At 39.1% G+C, this 20,278-nt stretch overlaps 1 protein-coding gene across 4 annotated transcripts in view; it reads left to right on the plus strand.

The window, feature by feature from the left end:
• Positions 1-20,278, plus strand: part of TENM4 (teneurin transmembrane protein 4) — a 595,878-nt gene that overhangs the window by 412,048 nt on the left and 163,552 nt on the right. For 3 of the 4 annotated variants that reach the window (XM_030971231.1, XM_030971240.1, XM_030971260.1), the window contains 3 exons: positions 2,443-2,613; positions 7,392-7,606; positions 13,091-13,301. In XM_030971231.1, coding sequence (XP_030827091.1) covers positions 2,443-2,613; positions 7,392-7,606; positions 13,091-13,301 — 597 coding nt within the window. The remainder of the gene's footprint in view (positions 1-2,442; positions 2,614-7,391; positions 7,607-13,090; positions 13,302-20,278) is intronic. The other variant, XM_030971250.1, reaches the window with a different exon arrangement.

Consider the following 20,278-nt stretch of genomic DNA (forward strand, 5'->3'; position numbering starts at 1 on the left):
GGCTCAGTTCTGCCTAAACCGGGAATGCCCACTATAAGCTCATGCAGGTCATTCTAACATGAAGATGTCTGAGAGATGGAGCTGGTGTTAAGCACTTAGCACCAACAGAACTTAGGCCTGACTGCTGTCTAGGAATGCTCGAGTTTGGAGGAGTGAAGAGTACAGTTTGCATTCTGCTTGGAACTATAAACATGCATGTAACTACAAAGATTCCATATTAAACATAGGAACTTGTGTGCTCAGAGCATCTAAGCCCTTGAGCTCTGTAACAGTTCTGCAGCACCTGGGTAACACTCTGGTCCTTGGAAACGTCTAGCCTGGATGGAATTATAAGAGAGCATCCAGCACTGAGCTTACAACAGAACTGCTGACAGAGAGCTGCATGAAATGCCTCTTGGAGCTTGCAACCCTGTAAGCATACAGTAAGTTAAGTGAATTAACACAAAATTGCATTTTAATGCCCAAACAAGTGAATTGAATTAGTCCTTTAAACTACTGTAGTTCTCCTTTTCTTTTCTGTTTACTAGAAAAAAGCAGATTCCTACCTGATGAGGTTTTGTGAGGTTAATAGCTATGAAGTGCCCAGGCACTCTGATGATGAGGGCTGTATAAATACGAAGATATTATGCAAGCATAGTGATGCCAAATGCTTAATGCAGATTCCTTGTTCATGGTCTGATTTCCTCTCTTCCCTTTCCTCCCTTTTCTCAATTTCTCTGCCGAGTAAATATATCCCTTTTAGATGAAAATACTTGTTCCTCTTCTTGAAGTACCCTGATTATATTACCAGTAGTGTTGGTAACATTCCTTTTTGGTATACGTACCTGTATAAAAACGAGTGTTGAACAGGCCCTCAGGAGACCTTCCTTGCTGTGCTTTCTTGCTGTGTGAGAGTTTAAGGAATGTATTTTCTTTCCTAATGGATAAAATTGTTAACAAACACAGTCCCCATTTACATAGTAAAAAAAGAATTTTACACTCATGTTTTGTGATGTTGTAGTTGTGCAAAGACAACCTTGTTTATATTAGTAAATGATAGGTGACCTAATTGAGACTGAAGTGGAATAAATCTCGTATTTTGCTAAATTGCCTAAACATGCTGTCTTCAGAGACCTACTCGGATTACTTTTCAATCCTCTTGTAAAGACTGTTTCTGATGCACAGGTTTAAATAAAGTAACCACTTGTCCCTAACAATGGTTGCCAATCTCAGGTATATGTTTGTGAATAAAAATAGAGTTATAGGCCATGGAAATGCTCTGTTTCTTTACCGGGTTTTTGTTTTGTTGGTTTTTTTTTTTTTTTTTTTTTTGGGTTTTTTTGGTTTTTTTTTGTTTACAGTAAATGTCTGTGATGTTAGAGCCATTGTATAGTTTCTTGGAGAAATTATAGTGTAAAATATCAAGGCTTTCCCTTAAAAAAGAAATGTCATTCCAAGTGTAGCAAATATCAGATCATTTAGCTGTGTAGACCCTGAAGCTAAGCTGGATACTGATTGAGTATGAAATGTTTATGTTGGTGATGGAAGAACTGATATGGTAAGCCACAATCCACATTCTTTTGCTTTATATTGTGAAGGGGCAAGTATTAGGTGTATAAGCATAAGATTTCCATGCTCCTCATACATGCGTTTGCTATTTAAGTAGTTTGTCTTTTTCCTTTACTTCACTTGTCTTCATATAATGCCTTGAAATAGACTCACATGTGCCCTGGGTGACTTTGCATAGCCCAGAAACCTACATAGAGCTTTGCCCTGCTATCACACAAATCTAAATGGTGCTGCTTGTTTTCAGTTCTCAAGGATATGTCCTTGATCTGAATAGAAGAGGCTGAGTTGTATGAAAGAATGCTCAGACATAGTTGCTCACATTTGTGATGCAGAGCACAAAGGCATGTGCGCAAGATGGGTCTTGAATTGCCTCAGTTTTTACTTGATCTTAACCAGGAAAAGCTGTCAGAGATGTCTGTAAGGACTTCTGTGTATAATTCATGGGTAAAAAATAAAAAAAGAAAACCTATATAACACACTTGTGAATATGGCAAAATAAACCAGAGTGCAGTTCCGTAGGATTTATTGGTATGTTAAGAAATAATACTCCTTGTATTTCTGTGTTCACTACATTGTCATCCCAGCCTTGGGAACTTTGTGAAACACTGTGCCTGGTTATCCTGTTATGCAGACCATGAGTCAGGAGCGGTTCTGCTGGAAGAGCAGAGGTGATTGTAACCGGTGATCTAAATTGAGTTTAAGTGGGTGGAAAGACCTAGGGAGCTGGTATGGTAGAAGCAGCAGGGGCTGTCTAATTACATTAATCCCATTCTTGTCCTAAAGCAATGACCACTAATAAGGCACTGGAATGAGGGTTTAGAAAGAGAAAGTGCCCCTGTAGTTCTGTAACTCTCCCAAACAGAAAAAGATGACTTTTCTCATTGCTCACCACAGCCATGCACCTGTTTGGCCTAAACTGGCACCTGCAGCCGATGGAAGGGCAGATGTATGAGATCACGGAAGACACAGCCAGCAGTTGGCCAGTGCCAACGGACGTCTCCTTATATCCTTCGGGGGGCACAGGGTTAGAGTTACCTGACAGGAAAGGCAAAGGAGCCAGTGAAGGTATGGTTGGTGTGTGTCCATGTTGTGAGTGCTCTGTCTGCCTCTGAACTCCAGCCGTCCAATCTCATGTTCCATTACCCTCAGTGCTGCCATCAGCAGGTGCTTCTCCAGTCTTTCATGTCTAGAGCTAGTAGCTGTCAGTCCTGTTTCCATATGTTTCTAAGTTTCATACCCCTCTGATGTCCACTAATGCAATAAAACTGTGTGAAACCTTCTCCACACATTCAAGGCATTCTCACAGACTACAGAAGGCCAGCATGAAAACCCTGCCTCGAGTGGTTGTTTTCATGGAAAAACATTGTCTCTTGAAAATTAAATGATTCCTGGAGCACTGGATCAAGCTTCTTCTACAGAACTACAAAAATGTTTGAGTTGGACTATTTGTTGCCACTTAGCAAATGTTTTGAGGGCCAAAATACTTACTGAGAGCTATTACACTGTAAGTTTTGGCACTCCAGAGTTGAGCATAACTTTGCAAAAGTAGCCAGATAAAAACCTAGTCTCCATAAAGTATCATGGTTGTTGACAGAAATTAGAAGCAGCTTATGGGTCCTCAATTCAGCAGCACCTTACTCAGCAGCTTTACATCACTGTGTTCTTTTTTAGGGCGCCACTGTTGAAAGTACTTGTAAGCTCTGCAGAGTCTTATCCCTCCCCAGATATAGCTGGAGAAATGAGAAATGCAAACTTTCAGAAAGCTTTTTTGTTTGTGCGTTAAGCTTCTCTATATATAATTATGAGATACCAGTAAAGTAATAGACTATTCTTAATAGTTATTTTGTGGAAGGTTTTTGGACAGATAAGATGTATGCTAGTGTTCTTGCAACTCACTGAACTCAAAAGTTTCCACAGAGTTCCCTAGGCTTTGGCTGATAGCCTGTATTTACATGTTTAATTTAAATTAATTGTAGCGTTTTTTTCCTATAAGAGTTTTTCTGTCTTTATTAGTGCAAATGAAGGCCATAATTATGTATGTTCCTCAAATCAGTGCATTTACTGGTAACTGACGGCTGCCATAAAGTTGCTACAAGGAATAATCAGCTAAGCAGGTTATTCTCAGCAAACCTTACTAGACAGTACAGCAAGCTGCAGACAGCCCTGCTGTTCTACTCAAAAATACTTCACAACAGATCCTTTTCTTTTCCCCTTTAACTTGCCATATGGTTCATTTTTGAATCATCTAGCTTTGATCTGTCCATTTCCTTTTAAAAGTAAAAATAAAATGTAGGTATTCAAAGCTGCCATCCGAGTGAAAGACCTCCACTTGATTTTATTTTAGCCACGTTTATAGTGACATGAGTAGAAGTTTTGATTGCTGCTCTGTTAAAAGAGAAATCTGGGAAATAGCATAGTTATGTCATGAGAAGACCCCTGAAGTTAGTGCTTTGTATAGATCTTAGGGAATCTGTTGGCTTTAGAGGGAAAATACCATGTCCTGACTAAAAAACATATCAGCGCATCTTAGGTGCAGGAGTAAAACTGTCCAGCCTTCAAATGCAGCTTTCTCCCCATCAGATAACTGTGTAACTAATTCTGGACTAGCAGTGCTGCCAGGCTTCTGTTCTAAACCAGAATGTGTGATTGAAATTTATTTTAAAGAGAATTGAAATATATTTGAATGTCTTCTGGATCAGAATGAAATAGGCTAGAATGTGTTAGGAGCATCCTTAGAGCTGATCTGAATGAATCATTACCAGTGTCTTGCCAACTCTCAGTAACAGTCATTCCTTCTCATCTGTGGCTGTGGTCCAGAGCAGCATTTACCTCTGTTCAAGCCCAACCCCATTTACCAAAGCACTTAATCACATGCTTACATTTAAGCGTGTAATTGACTGTGGTTGAAGTCAGAGCTGTGTGTGTTTTTAAGTGTTTTGATGGGTCATGGAACCATCCTGTGAGAAATACAGAGAGATTCAGCAAGGTCTGAAATGAAATACTTCATTTTGATATAAAGAAATTAGGAACAGTTGCTACAGTAACTAAAAAGTTCAAGGTAATGTGCAGAAAGAGCAAAGTAATTGACAGCCCGATTAAGAATTCAGACCTGAAGTTAATTTTAAAGAGTCAGGTATTCTGATTAAAAGCCAGTTTCTGATTAGAAGCTGAAATGGCTTTTTTATTGTACTTTCTTTGTGAAGTATGCAGTCCATAGGGCCTAATCTTATTGTAGGCTGCAACTGGTGAAACAGAGAGGGATTTCAGGGACTGAATTCAGAAGAGAGCTTCTCCTTGGACTTCTGTATCAGGACAAGCTTCAACCTCTGGCAACATGACATAACAGCTCTTAGGATATATGCTTTTCAGACATACAACTGTCGAGCAAGAGGAGACATAAACTTCGTAATTGTGTGTACAAAAAATTATTTCTGTGAGACTGTCTTCTGTAATCACAGAAGCATTTTCGTTTGCATGAGCAAGTGCTGATCTCTCTACGGAATACACCTTGTGCTCATTTTCTCCAGGCTCTATCTTGCATAGCAACATCTGTCATATTAAATTCTCACCTTCTCTGATTCACTCTGATGTACAATCTTTATTAATGAACAATCATGGGGTATATCAAATACTTCAAGTTTTCATCTGAATGTCTAAGAATCTATAAAACATGTCAGTGGTAATCAGAAAAAATATATCCTTCATTTGAACCAAAACATGTGATGTCTTTAGCTCTTCTTTAGTAGAATCCTCAATCTTTTCATCTTACAATAGTGCAGTAAGAAAATTTGCACGAAGACATTGGAACTGTTTCCCATAATCCTGGGAGTGGGAAAAGAAAATTTTAGTATGCCAAATAAATACTATCAATCCAGTTGATAAAGTAATTCCCTTCAGAATGTAGCTGGTTGATTTTCCTGGTACAATTATACTCTATTAGCCCAGAAAGATTCAGAAAGAATGCCCATTTACCTAAGCTGTTTCCTATTATCTCCTTTAATATGTACATGGACTGAAAAAAGATAAAAAGTCAGCAGATTTCCTGTCTATATTTATTTGAGAGTGATGAGCAAAGATAAATTGAGATCTTATAAAATTAAGAGTAGCTTTTTTTGTGTGAACATGCAGCCTTTGCCTATATACCTTTTGTGTTGGTATGCATAGAACTTCTGCCTCAAGATAGCTCATGCCATCAAGTCCTGCTCCAGCAGTATCCTAAAGCAGTTGCTAACTTTAAATCAGGGTTTAGTGTTACTGGAGCCAAAAGTTCTGCAAGGAAAAATTCTCCATCCTTAATAGTTAATAAACATATAATTTCTATATTGATTTTCAGAGACAGCTAACAATTTACATCTGTTTCTAGAGAGTTTGTGTTGGGATGGTATGTGGAGAAATTTAAGGCAGTACTATATTTAACATTTTGTAATCTTAAAGGAAATGTCATTTGAAATAATAAAATGCAATGTTCTACCATTCACATTTTCAACATGGCAAGTAAATTCTGGGACTATTTGACATAAATTCATGATAGATGGGAAAGGATTTTTTTCCCTCATCCTCAAATATAAGTACTGGAAGAAAAAAAATTCATAACATGATTTTCCTACAAAAGAATGTATGTAGCCACAAGTTTCCTTCTCATTTTGTTACAATTGTTTGCTCTGTGAAATGCAGAGTAGTGTGTGCTGTAATGGCACGGAGATAAGAAACAAATTTATTTGCATTTCCTAAATTAACAGTTAGTCCTTGTTGGTGACATGTTGCTCTCCTTGCTAAAGCCAGAATCATTCAGGTGATGCTACTGCATGATTTTCCACTAGAAGTGTCCTTAATAATGGCTGCTTGCTAAGCTGTTGCCTTCTTCATCATCCCTGTGCCCTGCACCCAAAGCTGTGGCCACTGGTTATGGCACAGGCTGAAAAGGGAACATTCTGGCACCTGATTTTTCATTCCTCCCCTCATTCCCTAGTCTTCCTTTGGGTCCAGATTTTTTGAAGCAGCTATCTGCTTTGGGAGCTATAACTGCAAAAATTTCCAACCTGGAATTCGTCAGGTATGTTTTTAGGGGTGCCAAGCTCCCTGCTGACTCCCTTGGACATTATGGCATGTCCTGTTCCCATTTGAATACCCATGCTCTCCAGACTGGTAGTTTTAGAAACAGATGCCTCCATTTGTCTTCTGAAAGAAAATGGATAATAACAGCATATTTTACAGATTATATTGAACCCCAATTAAAATCTCTCATGGTTCATAATAGATACTACTTAAGTGCAGGGTATGGTCTCCTTTTTCTATCTCAGTCCTTTTTTTTTATTAGCTTTTTTTTTTACTATTTCAAATACTGTTACCACTGTCAAGGATTAATTTAGTAGAGAAACATTTTCCTTTCCCCACTTAGGCATCATTCATGCTGCTGTTCCCCATCCCACCATTCCACTCTGTGGCACATCTATCTCATTCTTGCTACACTTCTCTTTACTAATTTAATGATGACTTCTCCATTCCTAAACTTATATTAATGTAGGATATAATGTCAGATGATTTATTCTTATCTTTGGAATGTAATTACACACTCTCCGATGTTACAGTTTAAACAAAAGGCCATTTTTCTCCAGGTTGCTCTTCCCATACTCATATTTTCAAACAAAACAGTTATTGAAGCCAGAAATAATCCTACCAGCTTTTTTTCCCATTATCGTATGGATTGGCTAGACAAAGTACTCTGAAGACTTCGGGACACTAATAGACTGTTTCTCAAGATCAGTGTCAGAGATACCAGTATGATTAGATTACTTTCAGGATCTAAAGACTAATTCAAGAATTTTGTTCCTGTGTTTTGGCAGGAAAGCCCAGTAGTTTCTTTCCAGACGACAGTTTTATAGACTCCGGAGAAATTGATGTAGGCAGACGAGCCACACAGAAGATCCCTCCTGGTATCTTTTGGAGATCTCAGGTGTTCATCGACCACCCAGTGCATCTGAAATTCAATGTGTCTTTAGGAAAGGCTGCTCTCGTTGGCATCTATGGCAGAAAAGGACTCCCACCATCACACACACAGGTAATTATTTCCTTAATTAAATTATGTGTCACTTACTAAATTGTGTTGTCTCAAATTGATGTTTGTATGATGTATTATTTCATCTATTTCTTTCAAGAGTTTGTTGCATGCTTGCAAGATGCCCAAGATCATTTATCCAAAGAACATGAATCAAGACATAATTGAAAAATTTACACAAATTAATCTGGTAGGCTGTAGGCAGGGGAAGAGCAGGCAGTTGCCTGAGGCAGCAGAAGAGAAGGGTTTTGTGAGGCTGGTGGTCACTGAGGCTACCAGCTGGTTGCTCCAAACAGCAGAAGATACCACCTTCTCCATCCAGTGCTTTGCACAAAGGCAGCCACACGCCAACTGCATCCAAAGAAATCTTCTCTTAAGCAGATTCATATACATCAGGTCTGTCTCTCTTTCAGCCACTGCCTTTCCTGTCTCATGGTAAGGGCAGCAAGACCCCAGTTGGTCACCGTTATGGGAGAAAGATTCACTTCTGTCTTCCATGTCAGAATGCCTTGAGCCAACCCTTCACATGATGTATGCTGGCTATCTGCTTAGACTGAGGTTTGTCAGGGCCCAGTAATTAGTGTATAAGAAAAGCAAAGCAATTTTTTACAGAAAGCCACCAACTTAGGTAGAAATCAAGATCCAAGTTATTATTCTGTAGGACTAAAATGAAAGCAGATGCTTTTTTAAATACACCTTGATAAAAAAACATATCAAAAAATCACCTTGTGAGAAAAGCTCTGAAGAACCATCCCCTTAAGTAAGAAATTTATACTTTTTTTTCCTCTCCTTTCTGTTTCAGCTTCTAAGCTGCTCTTACCCAGATTGATTAATACATTAGGGCATAATACACTGGCAATGCAAAGTATCTTACTCTCACTTGCATCAGCAGGTTATCAAAGAATTAGCAGGTTTATGGTAGTGTATCTTGCCCTTGCCCTCTACTATTACCTGAAAATACTAGAGATTTATAGAAATATCCCACCTTTTTTTGTTTTTGAACAAACAAATATGTTTATTATGATCTCTGTGGATAATATGGTATTTTGTACATATTAACACACCTCCCACTTATTTCTGTCAAAGAGATTCATAAATCTATGCTTCTCTGTGTACTTTCCTGCAAAATTAAAATATTTCAGTAGGACCAGCACACGATAATTCCAGTGCCACAGTAATGCTGTTACTGCCCTTTTCTAATCAGTCTCTTTTCACAGGGAGATTCAAACATTTATAACTAAAAAATCTTGTGTTAGTTAAAGAAAAACTCAGGTCATGATTCCATAGTACTAACTTTAGATCAGAACTCTGTATTAATTTTATTTGTTTATTATCATCTTAAATTTTGTTATGGAACAGAAGTTATTACACAGATAAGTTCAATTGTTTAAGTAAAAAACCTAAACTTTAACAAATAAACCTCACTTTTTCCACGGAGTGCAGTCATTGGTTTCCCATGAGATCATAATTCCTGCAAGCAGATGTGCTCAAGTGTGGGCTCCATTGTCCATGAGGCCAGAGGTCCTGCCAGGAGCCTGCTCCATCACAGATTTGGGATGGGGTCACAGCCTTCCTTCAGGCATCCACTTGCTCCTGCATGGATCTTTTCGCCAGGTTGCTTGCAGGGGGATCTCTGCTCCGCTTTGGAGCTCCACAGGCTGCAGGGGCACAGCTGCTTCACCATGGTCTGCGCCACAGGCTGCTGGGGAATCTCAGCTCCAGCACCTGGAGCACCTCCTGCTTCTGCTTCTGCACTGACCTTCGTGTCTGTATAATTGGTCTCACTCCCCTCTTCTTCAGCTCCAGTTACTCCTGTGCAATAATTTTTTTGCCTTCTTAAATATGTTATCAAGGAGATGACAATTGCTAACATCACTGAGGGGCTCAGCCTTGTCCAGTGGCAGGTCTGTGTTGGAGCTGGCTGGCATTGGCTCTGTCAGATCCAGGGAGAACTTCCAGCAGCTTCTCAAAGCAGCCACCCCTGCAGCTCCCCCTGCTACCAAAACCTGGCCATGCAAACTCAATACAATGCTCAAAGTCATGGCTATCCATGCTTAAATAACAAACTATTCCAAATTCTCTTTGGGAAACATTCTCTGGCTGTGGTGATTGTTTTCTATTTTAGATTGCCAACAACTATGGTCACTAATTAGTAAGAAGAAAATGTAAGTTCCAAATTTCTATAGTTTTAGAAATAGATCATGCAGAAGCCCATAATAGTTTACTATTAATGAAAGGCATTTCTTCTCATTCTTCTCAACAAATCATAATAGTTTACTATTAACAAAAGGCATTTCTTCTCATTTTTCTCAACAAATCATAATAAGTTACACAATTTTGTTATGGTCTATTAGATTTAATCTTCCTAGATCAAATCCTTTTTTAAACTCATTTTAATAAATCATGAAATTTAGGGATAGGTCATCATTGCTTGCAGAGGGCTTTTTTCCATTTATACAGTTTGAATTGATTAACATGGTATTTTATCAATTATTTCCTTGCTAGCAGTAACTAATTGCCTATTAAAAATCTTTGAATGTATTCAAATGCAATAACGCCCAATCCATTTGTGGTTCAGTTAATATTTACAACTAGTAACTAGTAGCTTGGCCAAAGTCATCAACATCTGCAGCAGCATCTTGCAAATATTTATTGAAAAAACCTTTTGTTTTTGGCAGAAGGCCCCAAGTAAGCATAACCCAGACTGAAGTAGAACAGCAGCAGCTCACTGTACCTGAGTGCCTTGAAATTGTTTTCATCTCACTACATCTAAAATATAGCAGGAAGTGGATGCTTGTAAGCACAGTCCACAGGATATTTCTTAGGTGTCTGCTTTACAGTGAGGCAGGTTGCATCCTAGAAGTGTCTCTTTGCTTGCAATCCAGTGATTCTAGAAAACTAATTCAAGCTGCCATGGACATAGCAGCGCTCGGTGAAGTGAACTTTTATCTATGGGTTCTTGAATTCTGTTTTAAAAGTTGAGTCAAGCTGTTCCATCATGCTCCAAAATTAATATGGAAATACTTTGGGTTTTCTCTTACTGGTTTTACCTTCTCCAGTTCACTTGTTCCTTACTCAAACTCAAGCTCTGTTGAGACATTCCCAGCACCCAGACACCATGATGATGTCCTCTGTCACTGTCCTGCTCAGCTGTGTCAGCCATGGTCACACTGAGACCTGAGGAGGCATCAGCCTGGCAGTAGTTTATGCTCAGAGTGGCTACAGAGACCTGGGTCCCAAAGTATCTTTCAAACCAACCACTTGCCAGTAACCTATGGGGATCATTAAGTCCAACTCCTGGCCTTGCACAGGAGACCCCAAGATGTGCCTGAAAGCATTGTCCAAACACTTCTGTGACAACTTTGCTGAGGAGCCTGTTCCAGTGGTCAGCCACACTATGAGTGAAAAACCTTTTCCTGATATCCAGCCTTAACCTTTCCTGACTCAGCTTCAGGCTGTTTCCTCAAGTCCTGTCACTGATCACCACAGACAAGAGATCAGTATCTGCCCCTGCACTTCCCCTCAATAAGGCAGTTGCAGACTGGGATGAGGTTTGCCCTCAGTGTCCTGTTCTGCAGGCTGAACAGACCAATGACCTCAGCCACTTCTCATGCAGCTTCCCATCCAGAGCTTCACCATCCTTCTGGCCCTCCTTTGGACACTGTCTAAGAGCTCAGTGTTTTTCTTATATTGTGGCACCAAAAACAGCCCCCAGGACTCGAGGTGAGGCTGCCCAAGTGCAAAGCAGAGTGGGACAATCCCCTCCCTTGCCCAGCTGGCAGTGCTGTGGCCTGATGTCACCCAGGACACAGTTGAAACAGAAATGCACATTTTTAATTGCAAGTATTTAGAATTTATACTTGCCTTGTATTGTTAGATTTTAGATTGTATATTTTTATAATTTATATATATATGTCATATTTTTCCTAAACTGAAACTCTGTCTCTAGCAAAGCTAACTTGTATAGACACCCAAAAGGAATGACCTTGTATGCAGTATGGCAGTATGGCAGCTTTTACATTCTCAAAAAGACATTTCAGCACCAAATTTGTGATCTGTATACTGAAATACAGCCAAAAGAAAATAGAAGTTAAAGCAAAGGATCAAAAATAATTTCCTCTAAATAAATAATTAAAATACATAATTACAATAATCTAGGGATGAATTTCGTCATTTTGTATGCGAGCTATGTCATACATAGCTTATTGCTCAAAATGTTCTTGGAAATAAACACTTCTTTTTTAACTTAGTAGCTTAACTTTTTTTAACATTTCCTACATAGGAAAGAACATGTCATCAAGTCCATATCTTGGTTGGCTTTGAAGACCATACCAGACAACTTAATAACAGGCACCCAAATTTTGCTACAGTAAAGTGAAAAGGGATAAGCAGCCTAAATATTGATGCCACAGTCAACTAACACTCAGCAACCATTCAGTGCAGCAACATTTATGGATTCAGAAATAGGTGGTGTTGTTTCTTTCTGCCTGTTTTTCTTCTTCCTTCCAAAAAAAATCACAAACTTACCTGATCAGCTGAATGAGAGAGGCAAAGCCAAGTGATGTCAGGGAATAGAAAAGCTAAATAGTGCCTCAACTGTTGGATTCTGCTTGCAAGGTGTCCTGGTCATCTAAACACAATACAAGTCAGATTAGATGAGGTTCATTTAACATTTGTGATGTCTGCTAGGCTTATATCTGCATCATCTCATTAATATAATACCAGACAAAATACAATTATTGTGGAAAATCAGTGGAAGGTTATTTAAATAGGGGACTAAAGGGAGTTGCAATACTAGTATTAAAGCAAAGCAGTTGTTCAGTTGAAGTTACCCTTGCAAAAAATAAATGCATCCTTTTGAAGAAAATACCTAGAGCCACTCCTTAAATGAGACTTTTCTATATTATTTATCTCTTTTCCATGTTCATTTTTTAATGATCTTTTAACCACCTTTCCTTTAACCACTTTTTCCACTTTTTTGTTTTAAGATAAAATCCTTGTTGGCTAAGCAAAATACTTCTGCAAAACCTCTACCAGAGTTCACTTTAAAATATTTTTTACTTTTCCCTTGGTGACCCCTAGCAACTCCGGCAAACAACCCAGTTGGGCTAGATATATTTTTCTGTCTTATTTTTCATATTAGCCAAGACATAAAAAAGATAACAAATAAGCTGCTTAGTGTCATATTTACAGTGCAGTTGAGGCATGATCTCATTATTTCCTGCCTATACTTCTACAGAATGAGAACACCTCAGTAAGGTCAATATGCTGCAATTCACCTTCTAAACAAAGATGATTTCAAGATTTATAAAATTACAAGAAAATACATTAATATACTAAACAAAATGGTTACTTGCAGGTAGTCCAGGAAAGTACTTGAGTTACCAGAGCAAATCCTGTTTATGATGCTTTTGCAGACCCAGAATTACAGACTAAGCTTGAGGATACCTGATAAACACACAAACATCACTCCCTCTTATGTTTCAGTTTGACTTTGTCGAGCTCCTTGATGGAAGACGTCTGCTGACCCAGGAGGCGAGAAGCTTGGAAGGACCTCAGCGGCAGCACAGAGCTTTTGTGCCCTTGGCAAGCCATGAGACAGGATTTATCCAGTATTTAGATTCAGGAATATGGCATTTAGCCTTCTACAATGATGGCAAGGAATCGGAAGTGGTTTCTTTTCTTACTACTGCTATTGGTAAGGATTTCCTCTATTATTCCTAAACTCCTAAGTACGCCTTGGGGCCAGGTATTAACGCACGTACTCGAATTGCATGATGGTTTTGTGTGGTTTTGGAGAAAATGCTTGGAGGAGATTGTATTTAGCAATATGCTGAATACTGTTAGACCCTAAATGTTGAGTAAGTATTTTGTAGGTCTTTTAAGTAACTATAATCATAACGAGATCCTGCACAGTGCCAAACATGGATTACAAGCTGGAAAATCCTTGCTTTATTTTCTTACTTTGATTTTCTTTTTATTTAGTTGGCTTTTGTTGGTTTTGTTTGATTTTTGTTTGTTTGATAGGCTTTTTTCCCTTTCTGGAGCAGAGGTGTAGGAGTGATTGAAGAGTAGGCAGTAGCACCATTCCACAGTTCTAGGTGACAGGCAGTTCTGCCATTGAACATCATCAAAATCACTCAAGCTGGAGTTCAGGCAGAGTACTGGGGTTAAAACTCCAATAAAGGGCACTGTAGGCCTTTGGCAGTAGCAACCACAGGAATCTGTGTTTCTCCTTGCTAACAGAAAGAAGCTGAGATTGCTTAAGAACAAATTAACTAAATACATCTTCTGACTTCTCTGGCAGTAAAATGCCCTGTCAGTTCAGCTCACAGGCATGGAGTTGTTGCTGTCCAAGGCAGAAAAGATGCTGCCAGTGGGTGCCTGACAGCACACTGAGTATTTTTCTTCCACCCTGTAAATAGGTAAATCTGTTTCCGATTCAGTAATATTTAATTTTAAGTTTGTTTGACCTGCTTAAACTGTTCATATACCAAAATGCATTTGGTTGTAATTTAAACATTAGTCCATAAAACTAGCACTCAGCTTTCTTCTGACCGCAGTGTTTAATGGACTTTTTTTCTTTGCAGAAAAAAGCAGACTCATTCCAAAGCTGCCATTAATCCCTCTCCCAACAGAGGCATTGGTGTTGAGTCTCAGCTGTCTGCAATAGTTACCTAAGAGCTAGGGGCTGTAATTTGTCTTGGCAGGTTAATTAAAAAGTTTAGGTCTTAACTAAAGCAAAGTCATTAACATCCCAATATTCCATTTTAGCACTAAAGTTTATCTAATGCAGAAATGGAAACTGCTGTAATACTGTGTTTTAAATTTAAAACCTGGGAATGTGATGTTCTGTCTTGTTTGCAGCTGTGCAACACTAACGGTAGTTACTTCTAGAAGTATGCTAACTTAGGAAATTGAAGTCTTACTTTATAGAATGCGGTTTTACTTCCATTTAGTTTACTTTAGTAATTTGATTTTTTACTTACAACAACCACAGAAGCTTAAGATATTCTTCTGAAGGCAGCTTTTTCTCCTTGTTGAAGAATGTCTTCAGTTCAAAATTTCCCATCACAGGAAAGAAATCAGTAAGGCTCTTAGAGCAGAAAACACATTTAAAGCACTGTCACTATTGTTCTTGTTTTCAAAGTGATGCTTAAGTGTTCTAGCCAGACTTTTCTCTTGGCCTAATTGCACTAATGTAGGTAAAAACAAGGAGATAGAGAAAAAAGAAAAGAAGCATTCTTAATTTGCCTTTGAGCATCAAGGGAATGGTGAGGGTGAGAAGCATGTCAGATTGTCTTCAAGGCAATCTTAATTTTTTTGGGTTTGCTCTGCTGTACCTTCATGACTGCATGATAAACAGAGCAGTCCACGATATGGAGCCCATGATATATTCGATATATCCCCTGCTGACCTTGAATCACTCAGGGTTTCTGTGATTCAGAAACAAGGAAGTTTTCTTTTGCTACACAGGTGGGAATCACTTTATCCACTGGCAGCTGTATATCAACACAAAGATGTAGTGTAAAAAACTGTGTTCAAGTACAAGCTATGAATTTTAAAACAGACTTAAGTAAAATTTTAAGTAGGAAAATGTAGCTTATTGGCTAGAATCTGTCCAGAAAAGTGCAGCATTTGTATAAGTACCATAAAAATCACTATAATAGCCTTAACAAGGTGGTACCTTTCTCCTCCATCTAATTTTCAACAGGTTGTTTGAAAAAAAAAACGAAAATAAACAGCCAGGTGTTTTGTGTAACTCTAATGCTTCAGAACCTTTCTAGTGTATTCATGAAGTCTGGTAAGACATGGCTGCTAGATTGTAAGTACATAAATACTGTGGTACTGTAGTGTTACTATTTTTTTTCACTGCCCAAGTAAAGAGGATAAGGCAACCTGACAGTGCTTATGAACCAGTGTGTAAAGTTGCAACACAAAACAAATAAATCAAGTTACACATGATGGGAGCCTTAGATCTGTCTGTGCAGGGTGAGGAACCTTCAAAGGAGTTGTGTTGACTGTCAGAGGCAAGCTGCCATTTCATTTGATTCCATTTGGCAAGACTACCTAAAATATCTCCCTTTATTATTCCACTAACGTAGGGTTTACAGTAAGAACAAGTTTGAAAAGTATAGCTGTGATGCAGGAAGAAGTAGGATCCAATGATCTGAGAAGCAGACCAGCAGCCCAGAACTCCTGAATTCTGATTGATGTGTTAATTCTTCCCCAGCCTAGGCTCATGCTTCAGCTGCTCACTGTGTAAAACTGAGGAGAGTGACATTTCTCTGGAGATGCTGTGAGGGTGATAGAACTGCTGGGAAAATGAATGAAGCATTAATTAATAATCACAGATAGTAGTAGAAAGTACAAAATTGATAATGGTGATCGTAATGATAAGTTCATAAAGCCAAACTGTGCAGTCATTGCTTCAGGCAAACATCCCCTGCGAGTGAGGACTCACCAAAATAAATGGCAATAGCTTTTACTTCAGCAATAAACATGTTGGATGGAAAGACTGCTGATTTTCCAAGTCTTATCTGCTATGTTTCAACAGACTGAGCTGTTCAGAGCCAGCAAATCATTGCAGGCTCTGTATGACAGTATCAACTGCAATTACTGTGCAGTGCTTGCCTGGAATGATTTGGCTTCCATTATTCTAGTGAAAACTGGAGAAAAATGGAAAAAGGCATCTGTATTCCCAGTTTGATAACACGCAGTTAATTTCATAAATTGTGAGGCTGTCCATTATACAGCTTTGGAATGTGATAAAGCTATAACTAAATCCACTCAGGAACATTAGCATAGATTTTGAGGGCGGGACATGGCAACTTGGCCTGTTGTCTAAATGGGTGTGGAGTCATCATCACTGAAGGGCTAGGTGTTTTCAAAATGTGTGCCTGTTACATACGCTGAATGTAAACCTGGGATCAATATAGCCTTGTAATGCCTGTCAGAGCTTATACTTCTGAATAATACAGGAAATTCAGGTAGAGGGAAAAATATTATTCTGGAAAAATTTTCAGCTTTTAACAGCATTTTTATATCCCGTTCTTCCAAATTACAATTCATTACGTTATAAAGGAATGGACACTCAAAGTCTCTTAATAATAAATTAACCTTTTTGTAAATTACATTGGTGGCACTTTCTGAAATTCCTAACAGAAACACTACTTTGAGAAGCACCTTGTGGCTTCACAATCTGCCATGATCTGCCTGATAGTGGTAATTTATTTAAAGCAATCTTGTCTAGTGAAGCAAAATAGTAGGCTAAGGAATCAGCTGGAATCAGCACATCTGAGACAGATTTTGGCCAAAAGTCTGCTCAGTAGAAGCAAGAAACATCTGAGAACCTGAAAAGAGCATCTGTGGAGTCAAAGTGTCTTCCAGCAGCTGTTACTGCTGAGCTCAGGCAGTCTCGACTGTGCAGGGCCATTGAGAAATCAAAAGGAAAAGCAAAATCAATTGTCCGTGAGAGGAGAGCATCACTGTTTACCCGCTTGTCACCCAGCAAGCGACAGGAAACACATGTAGAACACCCGAGATAGGATGCAAGGTTTTATCTCATTCCTATCTTCTACATGAGACAATGCTTAAGTTAAGAAAACGACCATTCTTTCTGCTCCCTCTGCCATCTGTAAAAAAACCCTGCTGTAAGTAGTGTCCTCCACTGAAGTGCAAGATGAATTCCAGTGTGACTTATAAGTGGCTGCCAGCAATTCCAGCACCTGGTAATACACACCAAAAAGGCAAGTGCCCTTCCTGCAATAGCCCAGAAGTAACCTACCCCATGCAGTCCCTAGGACAGCACTTCACACTCAGGAATGGTACCAGCAGTGGAACACTTCATGATAGGACTGAGCTCAAAGGAGAAACTGCAGGGCACAGAAACAAGCATGGGACTGGAAACCCGCCTTGTGTGAGAGGTGACAAGAATGGCTTCTTCAGCACTGTGTGAAAATGCCTTTGTGTTGAGCTTATTCTTAGCAAAGGGAAAAGCAAGCATCTGAATAGCTCAGATTTGCTTCCATTGCTTTTGCTGCTTATGTTTAAGCTAACTTTAGCAGTTTCCACTTCAGAGAGGGATACAGAAGTGTGATCCACTTAAAGTCTCAAAGCCATTTGTGTTATTTACACTTGCTTTGCTAATGTCTGGAAAAATCTTAATTGTTATCATGTAAATATTGAGGAGTCAGGATACTATGCAGAGTAACATGGGATGTGATCTCTTCTGGCTTGCACTTTGCTTTTAGCTTCTTAATGCCACAGTTACTCGACTTAAAAGTCCCCCATGTACTATTAGATCTTCAGGACTCTAAAGGAGGAGAGGTGGTTTTAATGTCCCAGCTACCCTTTTCTGAACTTCTCCTTAGGCTAAAGAGGCTGAAAGTTCAGCAAGTACTTTGCTGAATCAGAACTCCTTAATTGCTAATGAGACTCCAGCTGCTCTGTGGAAGAGCTCAGTTCTCCCCTATTGCATGAGTATGGTCATCTTAGCCCTTCTGTTTCAGAGAGGGGCATGGAGCACTTCCACCTTGTGGTAACCCTCTGCAGATAATTAGTTAGTAACCCATTCCTGCCCACACTCACAGCTCTTTTTTTGCTCTGCATAGAAAAAGAAATACAGCAATATGAGAACTGTGCCAGGAAGGAAAATCACCTAATTTTTGATGTTATTGATCTCTGTGCTACAAACAAATAGCAGAGCTTTGCTGGCTCTGTAAAGAATTGTTTTGACTTTGGCTCTGTATGCCCCTCTACAAGCAGATGTCTGATGCTCTGTCAAATGGGTGATGCTTTTTTTTGATTATTCTCTTGTTGCTGCCGACCCTTTTTTTGATACTTTGTTTCCTGCTTTCTGCTCTTACCTAGCTTCTCTGAGTGTGGCCAAGCTCATAGGTTTCAGGTAGTATTTAGAAAGGATACAGTCACTGAATTCATGGAGAAAGCAAAAAAGTGCATTTATGAGTCCCTGCCAGGCTGTGTTAGGTTTTTCTTTCCTTGTGTATTTGATCTCATGAATGACATTTTGTTGACAGGTCTGCTTGACTGAAAATGCTTATCCTCAGAGCAGGTTCAGGTTATGCTGCAGCACTGCAAAGTGTCTTCCTTTAAACATCCAGCTGGCCACAGAGTTTGATGGGGTCCTCTGTGAGAATTGAACTTATCCATACAGAAGGTTGGCAAGAAGACAGGAGACTGCCCTCTCCATCCTAGCCAAATCCAGCCCAGTCGGATAAGTTTGGTTTCACAAGGCGAGACAGAAGTGTGGGGTGAACTTCCTCTGCCTGAGCTTTGTGAGCCGCAGGAATTCCCCACTCCAAGCAGGTGTCATGGTGTGCTTGATGAGATTTCACTTTCATCCAGCCCATGTGCAAATCTAGTCTGTTCTCTTTATAGAGCTTAATAAAAAAAAGAGAATGGTCTGAGTCTGGATTTAGAACTAGAAAGAGGTCTGTGCAGAGGTGAAACTTTTCACATTAGTTTGCACTCCTTATATCCAGAGTTTGTTTGCTATTCTCAGTAAAACACTGATGATGATTTTGGATAGATAGTGACACAGCCCTTAAGACTTTAGCAGCTGAAAGCCAACAACAGCTTTATCAGTGAACCCTTAATCTTTTCATGTTTTTCCTCAAAACTGATGAACAGCCTCATTTCCCAGTGAAGTGAGCCAAGAGGGTGAGCATGTTCCAGTGTTGGAGTTTATCTCTGTGTCTGCCTTTTCAGACAACTCCTACCAGATCAAACATTCCTCCTGGTTCTTAAATCCCTTTCAGCTTCAGTCAGTAATGTTTGTACGTGATCCTATGGTACACTGCTCCCTAAATGTTAACTGCAGCTTTCTGCCTGCTGCTGCTAAGAGCTACAGCACTTCCAAGGAACAGGAAGTCAGACCAATTGTTTCAAATCTAGATGTTACTTGTAATGACCTTTTTTCTCTCTGCAAGTGTCTGAAACAATTCTTGCATAATAACCCTTCTTCCCAAGCCATAATGGCAGGCAAAATTATTATTTCAGGATTTTGCTATTGAAGATGTAAGGCATCTCTAATAAAGAGGAAATTAGGACATGTCTCAAAGATAATTAAATAATAAGAAGCCTGTAAAGGTCAAATGCTTGGCTGTGAAAACTTCCATGGCCTCTCTGTGTAGAGTGTATCTCTTCACTGATGATCAGTGAATAAAAGCTAGCAGTAGAAAATTAAAATGTGTAAAGCTAGCTTAGTTTTAAAGCAGAGATGCAGTAATTTATTTAATGTTAGATTTGAACTTTTTCTTTAATTTTTTATTTTGATTTCTACGTGTACACACCTCTTTCAATAGCTCTTACAAGTGATTACTTGAGTGGAGAAAATAGAAAAATGGACAGGTACTTTCATTTATATTGTTGTAGAAAAGAAATTAGGCCAGGATGGATGCCAGTAAGTATTCATCTCAGTAGAAGTTAGCTGTCTGAGTGTCTTTAATGTTCCAGATTTTGTCTGGTTTTAATCATGCTTTAAAGTGGTAGAAAAACAAAGGTAGATTTGTCATTTTGAAAAGCTTTGCCTACATCTGTACTTACATGGACTGGTAGCATTGAACTTGCATGTCCATGTGCTGCTTTCAGGCAGGCAAGTTCTCTTGATCTGACAGAGCTTGTACAAAAGGTTTATTGATTGGGGGAATAACT

The sequence above is a fragment of the Camarhynchus parvulus genome, chromosome 1 (genome assembly GCF_901933205.1).
Source record: "Camarhynchus parvulus chromosome 1, STF_HiC, whole genome shotgun sequence".
In the NCBI taxonomy this organism is placed as follows: Eukaryota; Metazoa; Chordata; class Aves; order Passeriformes; family Thraupidae; genus Camarhynchus; species Camarhynchus parvulus.